General features: G+C 36.2%; 1 protein-coding gene across 1 annotated transcript; it reads right to left on the reverse strand.

The window, feature by feature from the left end:
• Positions 1–10,116: 10,116 nt before the first annotated feature.
• On the reverse strand, positions 10,117–14,208 carry LOC136275513 (uncharacterized). The gene is made up of 2 exons (XM_066084939.1): positions 10,483–14,208; positions 10,117–10,205 (listed from the first exon to the last, which is right to left on the reverse strand). Exon 1 carries the CDS (start codon positions 14,206–14,208, stop codon positions 10,744–10,746), a length of 3,465 nt encoding a protein of 1,154 aa, XP_065941011.1. The 3' UTR covers positions 10,117–10,205; positions 10,483–10,743.
• Between the last annotated feature and the right edge of the window lie 379 nt (positions 14,209–14,587).

The following is a 14,587-nucleotide window of genomic DNA, read 5'->3' on the forward strand; positions in this document are numbered from 1 at the left end:
AATAAAGATAAGAATTAAAATTCTGCTGAAATAGGTGGCTATGTATAGACGTGTAATTTAAACATTTTCTGTATAATAAAAAAACATCTACATCAAACGAATGTTTTTTTTTATGTTCAGTGGCATGGTAGACAATTTTCAAAAAAAGGAATTTATGAATTTTCTCTTTAAGAGTAATAGAGCATCACCATAACACTTTATTCCATAACTCTGGGGCCACGATTTCACCTTATCGATACAGGTAGCTAGATCCATTGACTCTAGGGCAACGGATTTCCTATTTTTTGGTTAAAAACTTCACTATAAGTCTTTCGAGCAGATCCTTGTAAAATAGCAATTAGATTTTTACTAAAATACTACTTGAGGTGACATTAAATAATTAATTTTTATCACCTGGATTTGTACAAAGTATAATTAGTAGAATGATAAATTTGAAATATTAAACTGCAAGTAATAAAATTAATTCTAAACTTAGTATGTAACAAATGAAATAATGCTCTTCACTAAACAGATATATTATTTTGTCTATGAGTAGTTAAGACGTTTTAGAAATTGCATCATTTTCAAAGTGTTTGTATTTACGTTAAATTCATAGTCCCTGGGGTTTAGGATAATAAATATCACACATAGCGGTTCCTATTCTATACAGGTGGTATACAATTAAGCCTATTATGTGAGAATAATTCGTTCTAAATGTGAAAATCATTGATATTCATATCGCACTGAAAACGAGGCTAAGGTCATATCGAGGAACGTAGTCGTGGCGGAAAGTACGATAGCGTCTGCAATCTCCTCTCGTGATCCTCCTATTACGTTTTAAATTGTAGAGTAGACCTCAAGAAACCCGTTAGTCTAAACACGAAAAAAATGTGCAAGGTATAATACTTAACAATTACGTTAAAAAAAATCCGCTGATGATAAATGTAATTTAATATTTATTAGTTTGATATCTAAGATGTAGGACTTCCGGTCAAGCAGGATGGCTGTGGGTCAGATCAACTTAGTGTAAACTTGGTTTAGAGCAAGGACGTTAACGGTGATGTAGATTTATGAAACGTAAGATCTTTATATACGCACAATATGTCTCTTATATTTGTGCAAATTGCAATGTTAATTGATAAGAAGGATTTGTGCACATTTGTTAGTATTGAGCCATTGAACTGTGAACTCTATTCAGAGGGCATTACGCTACGCTCATTGATGAAGTTTTCCGGTAAATTTTTCCTTTGATACGTCGATCAATAGAAAAATTATTAAATTCATTTCTTAAGAAACAATCTATTTTGTATTATAGAACCATTTTAACAGGATCTTGGACTTTAGGTTGTTGTGTCAAACTTCATTGTGACGTAGACCTGTGTATTTCATTTCTAGCCACTTAGCCAAGGCTCTTTGATATCAACAAAATTTGCGTGGCTTTTGAGCTAAGACCACGCAATCTGTGTATATTTCACTTGAAACAAGCGTCATATTTTAATTTAACTTATTTTGACGCAAGAAAAAATAGGCACATCTTACCAAAAGTCAAAGGTCTTGTTATTTGATATAAACCTTACATGATAGTGTTATTTTTCACATTAAAAAAAGTAGGTCAATGGTCTACGTCTTGAGTTATATACATTTAATATATTTTGAAAATTGAAAAATACTCCCTTAAATTTTCAATTATGGTTGAGATTTTAACTGTGAAATTAACAAAAATTGCTAAACTCTTTAACGAATGAAATACAATTTGTGAATAGCAGTGACACTGAATAGATACAAAACGCTAAATTGTCATTCACAATTTTGATAAATATTCCAGTCCGAATTTGCTATATCAGTTTTCAAATCCTTATTAATTTTTGAATCAATACAACTAAAACTGAATGATGATAATGTTAATCATTTATAGTATTAAACTAAGTATACTGACCTTATTCTGCTGGCATAAAATTAATATGAGGTCAATGATAAAAATTTTGAGATACCAGGTAGGGTGTCTTTATTATTAAAATATTTCTCAATATTTTTGTAGTGTGTACCATACGATTATCAAAATGAAAAAGTGAGATAAAACCAACAGAAAATATGCAAAATTATGTTGACTAACAAATGAAATCTTAATTTTAAATATTTTATTACTACCTAAAATATTTCAGTGAAAAACAAAAGTGAAAAATTCAGTCCGAATTTCCTCGGTTTTACAAAAAGTCATACTCAGTTTGAGTCTAATATACGAGGGTTTATCCAAAAGTAATGTCACAAATGTGATAAAATCACAAATAATCAACATAACACAACAAAATCCTACACGTAAAATAATATAAATATTTCCAAATGAATCATATTAAATATTTCAGAATTTTGTTTTATTCTGATGAATACTTCTCATTCCATCATCGTTTGAAATGAAGGAGGAAAGGAAAGTCGTCGCACGGTAGTAACGTCGTGTGACGAATTTGTTACGTTACAAATTTTAGCAGGAAGTCATTCCTTCTCAAAGTAACGTCCCTGGTGCTCTATATAGTGCTGATTCTGATTCACCCACTTTCGAAACACGTCTGGGTCCCTCGTAGCTGACTTCTGAGATGCGGAAACAGCGCAAAATCACACGGAGCAAGGTCTGGGCTGTAAGGGGGTGGGACAATTTTTTCCATCCCAAGGAGGTCAATGGTTACTAAGTTTCCATGGCTGTGTGCGGTGTAGCATTGTCGTGGTGCAGTATGCAGTTACTAGGGTCTTCATAAAAGTGTTGCCTTTTTTTCCACAGTGCAGACATGAGATGCCGGGACAAGATCTGCAATGAAATAAAGAACATGCGTTTAAACTCACATTAACTTGACTAGTTTAAAAGTAAACAGCAGCGTCTAATGATTTAATGAGCACTTTGTAAGAAATGATATTATAAATGTTCTTGAGTTTTATATTTAATTTATCAATTTTTATATCTTTTCAATTTAATTTATTTACAAGTAAAACTGTTGTTTAAAATTAGCCTCTTATTAAAGTCTGTCCCAAGATATTTATGCAGGAAATTTGGACGATTTTTAATAAAAATACACATACCTGTGAAATAAGTGCAATTCAAATAGTTGAAAGGGATAATTTCCAAGATAATTTCATTGTCACATACATCATAACATGTATAGTGTAGCGGATAGTCGGGGAAATTTTTCACCTGCGGAGACAAGCACCAAATTTTGCATGAAGGTTCGTTGAACATTATTTGATTAAAAAATATATGGCCATTCAAGTTTTGGTCATTTTCAAGATGGCCGCCTCTTATTTCAAAATGGCGTCTTTTTTCATGTTTTCATGATATTTTAAATATTTCTGGGTAATATTTTTATTTTCTGTGAAATTATGAAGAAGAGTATGTTGCATGATGTAATTTGAGGTTCATTGCAAATATGAACACTCTGTGCATGCGTTTAAAAACGTGCTGCAGTTCAATTTTGATTGTACATGATCTAATCGTCTGAGCAGTTGCAGCTGTAAAGAGCAATGCAAAATAATTCGGACTTGAAACATTTGCAATTCCCAGAACAACTTATATTACATAATTCAGTAGTTCTCGACATGAAGCCGCAATTGGTAGTAAGGATGTCCAGTGTGAAATCCCAAAACAGCAATCTTTATCCCAATCCCATCTGGAAGGAATGGTGGGATTTGTCACTTGCATAGTGACTGACTTAATGTACTATGTTCAGCTTGCAATACAGATCTCTTAATATGCTCTGCAAGAGCAGCTCTTGAGGGATCGAGGGATGCCATTGTATGGTCGCTGCTTACGAGCAATGAGGTCAAGGCGCGTGTCATTTACTTTATTGACATTGCAGGGCCGGACGTACATGATGTCTACAAATTGATCATATGTTCTGTCACACTGTCACAAGGAAACCTTAAGAATCTAAATACCTCTGTAACGTTCTCAAACACATTTCAGCCTGCCATGCCGTCATTTTACCTGTCCCAACAAAAGCGGACTCTGTATCACAATCAGTGAATGAATAAAAGAATGACAGTGTTTTTGATCTTGTGATATAACATTATCATGAATTGGTATCCATCGCAATCCCTTGCCCTTTCCAAATGTCACCCATAACTCACCGACTTTTAAGGGGGATGTGCGGCAATCTTGTACATTTGAATTTAGAATATAAACATTTCTTGAACTGGCTTGTTTCTGTCCGACATTGGCCAAAAATTGCCAAAATAAATATGAAGTCCTTCATGTCATTTTGTCTGAAAGGTATGCACACAAAAAGAGATGAATGCCTTTTTAGCTCACCGAGACGAAGTCAGGGGGAGCTTATGCTATACCCTCGGCGTCGGTCCTGGTTAAAGTTTTTGTTGCAGGTCCTGTATCTAAGCTATTACTTGTCCTATCTTCACCAAACTTGCATGGATGATGCATCTGAACCTACTTATGGACTTGAAAGACTTGGATGCTGAATCTGAGTCCTAAATTTCAGATGCTGGAGGAGGTTAAGGTTGTTGGACCAGGTTAAAGTTTTTGTTGCAAGTGACCTTTGATAGCAATATCAAAGTTACTGCAGGTCCGTACTTCACCAAACTTGCATGGATGGTGTGTCTTTGATACTGATGCACCAGACATGTTTGAGTGCTGAATCTGAGATTTAGGTTTCGGATGCTGGAGGAGGTTAAGGTTTTTGGGGCAGGTTAAAGTTTTTGTTGCAGGTGCCCTTTGATAGCAATATCTAAGTTACTGCTGGTCTATACTTCACCAAACTTGCATTGATGGTGTGTCTTATGATACTGATGCACCAGGCAGGCTTGGGTGCTGAATCTGAGCTATAGGCTACAGATGCTGAAGGAGGTTAAGGTTTTTAGAGCTGGTTAAAGTTTTTGTTGCAGGTGCCCTCTGATGATTACGGTATATCTTAGTTACTACTTGTTCTAACTTCACCAGACTTCCATGGATGGTGCGTCTTATGATACTGATGCACCTGACAAGCTTGAATGCTGAATCTGAGCCATAGGTTTCGGATGCTGGAGGAGGTTTTAGAGCTGGTTAAAGTTTTTGAAACAGGTGCCCTCTGATGATTATATCTTAGTTATTACTTGTCCCAAATTCACCAGACTTCCATGGATGGTGCGTCTTATGATACTGATGCACTTGACAGGCTTGAATGCTGAGTCTGAGCCATAGGTTTCAGATGCTGGATATGGTTATTTTTTTTGGAACAGGTCACATGTTTAATAGATAATAGTACTATTTTAAACTTGCATAGTTGATTAAACTGTAATCTGTAATATGAATGAATCACAGAGGAAGCTTCAGATGCAGAGCTTGATCTCCATTATCAAGGATGCTAAAAAATATATCTTAGTTATTACAGGTCCTAACTTCACCAAACTTGAATGGATGGTGTGTCTTATGATACAGATGCACCTGACAGGCATGGATGTTGAATCTGAGCCAAATGTTGCTGATGCTGGAGCAGGTTAAGGTTTTGATTGCTAGTGCCCTCTGATGATAATATCTTAGTTATTACTGGTCTGAACTTCACCAAACTTGCATGGAGATGCGTCTTATGTATACTGATGCACCTTACAGGCTTGCATGCTGAATCTGAGCCATAGGTTTCGGATGCTGGATGAGGTTTAGTTTTTTTGGAACAGGTCACATGTTTTATGGATGATAGCTTGCATAGTTGATTTAACTATATTATAAATGAAACGCAGAGGTTGCTGCAGATGCAGAGCCTGATCTCAATTATCAAGGATGCTAAAGAAATCTCCTACCTCACTCTAACTTGCTCGATAGATAGATTTGTTTTTTGAAAAATGATATAACATGATTCCTATGATATAGTATTGTATGGGATGAAACAATATGGTTTAATATGATACAATATAATATCATATGTAATATTATAAAAAGTTATTTGATACGATATGATATTGTATCAATTATTTTGATTTTTTATGTTATGATATTGTATCATGATATAGTTATGATATTGTATCATGATACAGAACTTATGTAAAGTATTGTATATTATGATACAATATTGTATAATATTATATTGTATTATTAATTAATGATTTTATCACATGATACTATTACAAAAGATATTGCAAAATATAATATTGTATCCTATGATACAATATTGTATATTCTATAATATTGTATCATACGATATTGTATAATATGATATTAGTTTCTGTAATATAGAATTATATCACATGAAATAGTATAATATGATACTGTAATATTATTACTTATTAGGTTAGTTACTGATTCACTACGGAAATATATTGGGTTGATCAATTACATAGATGGCGACGCGAAGCCGAGTCTTCTATGAGATTGATCAACCCAATATATTTCCGTGGTGAGTCAGTCACTAACCTAATAAGTGTTTTGTTTTCTCGAAGACTTTCAAGCGACATATTTATTCACAAATAGCGATGATCTACGTAGCTGCAGATCTGTAACTCTCTGGTTGAAAAAATTCGGATAGACAAACCAGAGAGCTACAGATCCAAGCGTTGTAAAAACCTCCGATTTACGCCGCCGTTTTTTTGTCGCTCGCTTCGGGAATTATATCCGACTTTAAAAGCATTCCACCGCCTAAATAATTGGATTTATTAATTAAACATATAGTTTACCCCAACTCTGGTCACTTTGTTTTCCTTTCAATGGTTCCGAACGGCCATCCTTCGCCTTGGAATGTCATCGTTTTAAAAAAACACGCCTTATGACAGCCATGTTTACCTAGTAGCGAGATCTCGTTATTTGGTCACGTGATAAAGGGGCATAACTCTAACTCGCGTTTCACGTGTTTACCTTCACAACAACCGGCATTTGATTTGATTTCGGTCTGTATCTTAACAAATATTTTTATGAGTTTACCTATTTAGTTTAGACATTTATCGATGATGCAGGCGTTAAATCACGCATACTTTCTCTCAACTTTATGGTTCTTTGCTCGTCTGAAAATATACACCCTTAAACTGTCTCACGTGAAAGCAGAATTTATGACGTAATGCACAAATTTCACACAGTAAATAATTATGGATGCATTCAATGTTAAGAAGATATTCGAAGAGGTTAGACCACTATATAATTTTGAATTCGATCTTAAAGACGAACAGATATCTGTGATAGAGAGTATTTTGGAAAAAAAGCATACTGTGGGTGTTTTCCCTACCGGGTTTGGCAAAAGTGTATGTTTTTATTGCCCCCTTTGATTCTTGATCAACAGAAGTCAGACGTTAGACATGTTTGCATTGTCATATCTCCCTTAAAGAGTCTTATGATAGATCAGTGCAAGCAGAATTTTGATCATGGCATTCCTGCTGCCGTCATGAAAGGCATGGATGAGATGAGCCATGAGGTTATTGAAGGTATGTTATAATTTTGTGTTTATCTTTGAATAAATTGTACAGCTTGCTTGCAAAAAAAAAATTAACACTGGTTAGTTGAACTAAAAGGGTATATATTAATATTTATATAGGCATAAAGACAGGTGAATATTCAATTCTATATATGTCACCAGAGACACTTCTAAATTTCGAGTCATGGGGAAACATAATACTCAATTCCAGTTTGTATCGTGACAGAGTTGCACTGATTGCCACAGATGAGTCACACATTTTGGAGTCTTGGTAAGAGTTTTAATTTAATTTTGAGGTAATTTTAAGGTGTTCTGATTCTTGTTAATTATATATGTACATTGTATGTTCATATGAAGTGACATACATAGTGACTTCTTTATATTTGTTCATCCTTCTCTATATTTTCCCATTACATATCTAATGTCAACAATATAACAAACTCTTATGGTTTTAGAATATACATATATCTGATGAGAGCACATTTGATTAAATGTTAAAGGGGTGATACTTTTCGTCCAACCTTTGCAAGACTCGGAGAACTTCGCTCCCATTTTCCAAGAACTCCATTCCTTATGCTTACTGCAACCTGCACACAACAGATTCTGAAGCACATCACGAGCGGAATTCACCTACCTGGTCTAAAAATGATCACTGCATCTCCTGACAGGTAACTTTTGTGTAATGAAGGATCAGTACACATGTGTAACGAAAGACCACAACTGAAAATCCCTTAAACTCATTATTCAGGAACTCATTAACCAGATCCAAAGCAATATTATGGCCTGGTTTTCCCAATAGATTCGCTGTGCTGTTTCACACAACTTCACTCCGAATTCTCGCAGGCAACAATCCATTGATACCTGACAGATATTTTGCAAGTATGAGACACATATTTTAACTTTCTTCCTAAAAATGCTTTCTTTCATGGTAACTTACAGATTTATTTTATTAATTCAGTACCTGCTAAGAGTCTGTGTCCAAGAATAAGATACTTATTGTGGTTGTTATTCCAGAAATCCACCATGTCTATCCTCCAGTCTGATATGAGCTCCTCCCCATTGTTGTAGCGTTCTGCATTTGTTTGTACCATGTGCAGAAGACCACGCCACAGCATGCAACAACTATACTGAAACACAGAATCACCACTGTTTTGGTCTACTACTTCAGGTAAATCTAAAATCAGAAGTAAAGACATTTTCAGACACAGCTAATATATGCACAAATTTTAAATTTTTATTTATCAAAAACATAAATATGCAAATACAGTTGAACTTCAATATCTCGAAAACCCATATCTCAAATACAATGGATATGTCGAAGTGATTTGTACCCAAGTCCGAACCACTTTTACTTTAAGTAATTTACATTTGATATCTCAAATACTTGGGTATCTAGACTTTTTAACCATGCAGTTTCATCTATTTCGAGATCATGAGGTTTGACTGTAAATCAATAGTTTTCATGTCATGTTTAATTCAATCCAAAATCATCATCAGAATCTTCATAGAAGGGCAAAGTCTCCTCCAACTCATCTTGTGTCTGATCATTCCAGTAGAGGATGGTGTCATCAAGGTATTGAGGGTCATCATCAGAGTCTGAGTCTTGTACTACATCACCCTCTGCAGCCTGCTGTATAGACTTCATATCTATCTTGGGCCAAACGAGTTGAACCACTCTTTTACAGATGTCTTCGAAACTTTCCTGTCTTTCAGTGCCATCCTCAGGTATGACATCAGAGTTCACATCTATGTTATCAATGTTCAAAATATTACAGACAATCATGCAAACACTTCCTTCTGTAACAAAATTGAAGAAATCCACAACAGAGTTAACACAGTCAGAGATTTTTTTCTTCACTGTACGGAAGCCAAATCTGTTCTTGATATGAAACAGAGAACCCTTATCTCCCACTGTGCTCCCACTAAACAACATGTTCATTGAATCTTGAAGTATTATGCATCTTTTATGAAATCCTTGTGGTCTTGGAATAAGTCCAGTAAGCGGATCTGTTTCATCCTCACTGAAGGCCATTGACAGCTTTGCTTCTACCATTCTTTCAACAATAAGCTGGTCTCCATGACAAAGGATTGGATATGGATGTCCATTCTGTCCAATTGGTACATACTTAAGGAGATACTTTAATATTTCAAGTGTTCCACGAGCGGAGGATGGATTCTCTTGAATAACTCCAAGATTTACCTATCAAAGTAGTTACTTATTGTAATCAAGAAAGCCTGCAATTATATATATATATATATATATATATATATATATATATATATATATATATATATATATATATATATATATATATATATATATTTATTACATACTAAGTAATAAATACAGGTTTTTTGCACATGTGATACAGATGACATCACAAAATCCATATCGGCCTCCGGGGCTGATACAGGTTATCAGCCCTCCAGGGCTGATACGGATCCGTATCGCACCCCTTGCGGAACTCCTCTGCCTTTTCTCGCTTCGGCATTTTTTGCATGTTTACAGACGAAAAATAAAACATTATCAGTTACAGTCGATATTTTTAAGTGCAGTTGAAAACTTCAAATGCTAGCAAATGTTTTAAAGCCTTCGGCCCTCGGGCTGATATTGGAGTCTCGGGCTGATACAAGCTGTGATATGGAAAAGGGTATGTATTATTCTCTTTATATATATTGAAAATTTTTCAATAATAATAATTTTTTGTTTTTATTTCCTATAGCATAATCTGTGTCAAATTAAAACCATGCAGATACATAAGTAAACTCACTGTAATGTTATGAACTGCTTCATATTGTATCTCAACAGCCAATTCGTTTCCGTTTCTTTATTAATCAAATGTAGGAAAAGATTGACTACAATAAAAAGTAAAATTAAGAAACTTACTATGATGTACACGTATAAATCTGAGAAAAATTCCATGATAATAATAATAATGCCTGACCTGATGATATTTTATATAATAAACAAACAATGTACGAAAGTATTAGAGTAGAAAATTTAGACTTGACCGATGTTCCATACCCTTCATTTTGTTTACATATTGAAACTTGTTTAAACGACAAAAATACACTATGGGGGGAAACGCAAAAAGTTATTACTGTGTATAACAACAATGCAAATGGTAATAACCGTGATTATTCTCTGATACATCTATTATTATTCAACAAACAGTTCAAACTTCACTACGCCGTAGTCTACAGTTCTTACAAGTATGGCGGCCTTGCATCACATAACGAAAATAATATGTCCGGACGAAATTGGGAAAAATGAAAAACCTGTTCTGATAAATTTGGAAAATTAATTTGGAAACCATAAAATCAATTTTATATACCGGCCCCTAAAATATGGTCCTACCTAGAACATATTTAACAATTTTGCATACAAGACAACTTAGTCTTTCTCATCTGACTCCAACACGAGACAAACTTTGGCTATTGGGCGCGTAAGAATACTGGACACAGTTTTCACTTTGACAACACGCACGATACCATGTACATCCTTCTGAACCTCCAGAATTCGACCAAGATTCCAATGATTCCTCGGTCCATTTTCGACAATGAGAACCAAATCACCTTCTTTAGCATTGCGACCTTGCTTCAGCCACGTCTGTCTACTCTGAAGAAGAGGTAGGTACTCCTTAATCCATCTGCGCCAAAAAATGTCTGCAAGGTACTGGATCTGTCGCCATCTACGGCGTACATGGTTGTCTCTTTGTGAAAAAGTTCCAGGTGGTAATGTTTCTCCGGATTTGAGAAGTAGCAAATGGTTTGGTGTTAGAACACTCAGATCACTTGGATTATCTGATGTAGGCGTCAAAGGTCTTCCATTGAGAATAGCTTCAACTTCACAGAACAACGTTGCGAGTCCTTCATCGTCGAGATGGATAGGTTGTTCATGTAGAACAGAAAATAGCACCTTTCTAACAGATCTGATGAGCCGCTCCCAGACACCTCCAAAATGTGACGCTGATGGTGGATTGAATGTCCAATCTATCCCTGACTGCAGTAAGTGAGAATGAATCTGGTTTATGTTCCATGTTTTGAGAGCTTCTTTTAGTTCTTTCTCAGCACCCACAAGGTTTGTACCATTGTCCGACCTGATAAATTTTGGTTTTCCTCTCCGTGCAATGAATCGGCGAATAGCATCAATACATGAATCTGTATCCAAGGAGAATGAAACTTCAAGATGAATTGCTCGGGTGTTAAGACAAGTGAATATCACACCACAGCGTTTTACTATACTCCTTCCTCTCTTCAACTCAAATGGTCCAAAGTAGTCCATGCCTACATAAGTAAAAGGCGGATCATCTGTTTTAAGCCTTTCAGCGGGTAAATTAGCCATCTTCTGCTGCATTGGAGGAGACTGGTATCTTCTGCATATAACACATTTCGAGATAAGCGATTTCAATAGAGAAGAAACACCAGGAATCCAAAACTTCTCTCGAATCACAGCTAAAGTGGAATTCTTGCCCAGATGTCCTGTAAATCTGTGGGCATCTAACACAATCAACTTTGCCAGTCTGGAATTTTTTGGGACAATCATTTGATGCTTTGCGGTAAAAGGTACGTTTAGCTTTTCTAGTCTTCCTCCCACCTTTAAGACTCCTTCATGTAGAAACGGATCTAATCTGGAAAGCTGCGAAGACCTTTTGACATGTCCGTGTTTGGCTACAAGATCTTTCAATTCGCTAGCGTTATATCGTCTCTGCTCATATGCAATAAGTTCTCTTTCTGCTCTATCAAGGATGTCAGCATTGAGGTATGGAATGTTCTTTACTAATCTAGGCTTCTTTAATCTATCTTCACTCCCCATGTTTTCATTCTGCTTGATCTTTTCTTCAGGAATCCCAGAGTTCATCATTTTCTCATGTCTTTCTCTCTTCTGAATGACTGTTTTCCGCAGGTTATCCTTGGCTGTCAGGAACCATCCAACAGCAACTTTCATTCTTTTCCAGTCTGAGAAATGTTCCAGAATTCTTTCAACACCTTCTACTGGAGATTGTATGAGAGCAGTGTTGGCACATTTTTTCACTTCCACATCATTCGTCGCCAGAGTGGTATCAATTTCATGTTCCGCAGGCCAGGTAGATTCTTGTTTCCAGAGAAATTCGGGTCCATGGAACCAACGCTGATTATCGATAAATTTAACAACTGACGAAACCCCTCTAGATGCACAGTCGGCTGGGTTCTCTTTTGTGTTGACATAATGCCATTGGTCAAAGTTTGTAGCGGCATGAATGATGGCAAGCCTGTTCGCAACAAAGGTTTGGAATCGAGTCTTTGTGTTAGCTATATAACGAAGCACTGACATACTGTCAGTCCAGAAGTGTATCTTTTCTATAGGATAGTCTAGTTGGTCATCAACTAATTTGCTTAACTTCACAGCTAGAGTAGCAGCTGCAAGCTCCATCCTAGGGATTGTCATCGACTTAAGTGGTGCGACTCTTGATTTTCCCATCACAAATGAACAATGTACTACCTTATTCTCATCAGTAATTCGCAGATATATGACAATTCCCATACCAAGTTCACTCGCATCTGCAAAACAATGTAACTGGTACGACGCCGAGTGTCCAAAATTCTTTGGTTTGTAACATCTTTCAATCCTTACATCTTCTAATTGTTTTACTTGTGTAAGCCAGCTGTTCCAGTTTCTCAACACAGTTTCATCAATTTTCTCGTCCCATCCTATGCCATTTCTACACAGCTGTTGCAGCAAAGATTTAGCTGTCATAACAAATGGTGATGCAATGCCGAGAGGATCATATATGGAACTCGTCACAGATAGAATTCCTCGTCTTGTCGTTGGTTGGTACTTTATTCCTAGTTGAAATCCCAAGGAATCATTCTCAACAAACCAATACACCCCCAGGGCACGCTCTATCAATGTTTCACCATTTAGACTCAACTTCTTGATGTCATCAGCTCTATCATCTTCTGGAACTGACTTTAAAACCTCTCCACAGTTACTAATCCACTTTGTTAAACGAAATCCTCCCTTTTTACAGAGGTTTATCAAGTCCTTAATAAGAGATATGGCTTCCTCTTCAGTGTCAACTGATGCTAAGCAGTCGTCAACATACATGTTTCTCATTATGACATTTTGTACACATTGATCATATTCTTCGCCATATTCTTTGACGGTCTTTTGCAATGCATAATTACAGCATGCCGGTGAAAACGTAGCCCCAAAAATGTGCACTTTCATTCTGTAATGATTAGGTTCAGCATCCAGATTTCCATCTTTCCACCAAAGGAATCGCATGCAATCTCTATCCTTCTCTGGTACGATAACTTGATGGAACATGGCCTCTATGTCACCTTGTACTGCGATACGTTCCTGTCGAAATCTCAAAAGTACACCAAAGAGGCTATTGGTTAGGTCAGGTCCTTGTAGTAATTGACTATTTAGAGACACACCCATAAAAACTGCTGAACAATCAAAAACTACTCTTATCTTTCCTGGCTTCTTTTCATGGTATACACCATGATGAGGAAGATACCATACTCGCCCATCATCCCTCTTTAGCTGCATCTCAGGAACTGCTTCTGCGAAACCCTTTTCAAACAGTTTGTTCATAAAGCTGATATAATCATTTCTAAATTGGGGATTTTTCAACATCTTCTTCTTCAAACTTTCAAGTCGTTGCTGTCCTTGAATCATATTATTTGGTAGATTCACAGAATTCTCTCTGAATGGTAGTCCTATGGAATAATGACTATCTTCTTGACTGATAGATCCTTCTACCTGACTCAGAAACTTCTTATCTTCCACTGAATGTTCTCTTTTGTCTTCTATAGCACGTTCTGGAAAATCAGAGTTTATTGATGCCTTAACTAATTCTTCTAGTTTCATGTCACATTCATAATACTGTTCAATTGTCACTCTGTTCACATCACATGTTCTAGTTTCTCCTTCCCTGAGTACGTTCCATACGATTCATCCTAACCGCGTCTTAGTAGCGTGAGGGGAACCGCTAGGCCCAGTTACCACATTATATGGAGCGAAAGCATCTGGAACATTGCTACCTAAGAGGTGGCCAATCTCAGCATTAACATCTGTAAGTGTAACATGCGATAAATGGGGCCATCTTGATATTTCCTTCTTAGTTGGGATATGGTCATGGTAGACCGGCATCTTGTCTTTAGTGTAGACTTTAGGAAGATCAATGAATTCTGTCATGCTCATATCGCTGATCTGCAGACCCTTAACTGAGTGAGATGACAGTTGGTAG

The sequence above is a fragment of the Magallana gigas genome, chromosome 5, assembly GCF_963853765.1.
Source record: "Magallana gigas chromosome 5, xbMagGiga1.1, whole genome shotgun sequence".
NCBI lineage: Eukaryota > Metazoa > Mollusca > Bivalvia > Ostreida > Ostreidae > Magallana > Magallana gigas.

What these genes read in the sequence shown, in the direction of transcription:
- LOC136275513 (XM_066084939.1), bottom strand. Translation starts at nt 14,208, where the DNA reads ATGAAACTAGAAGAATTAGTTAAGGCATCAATAAACTCTGATTTTCCA.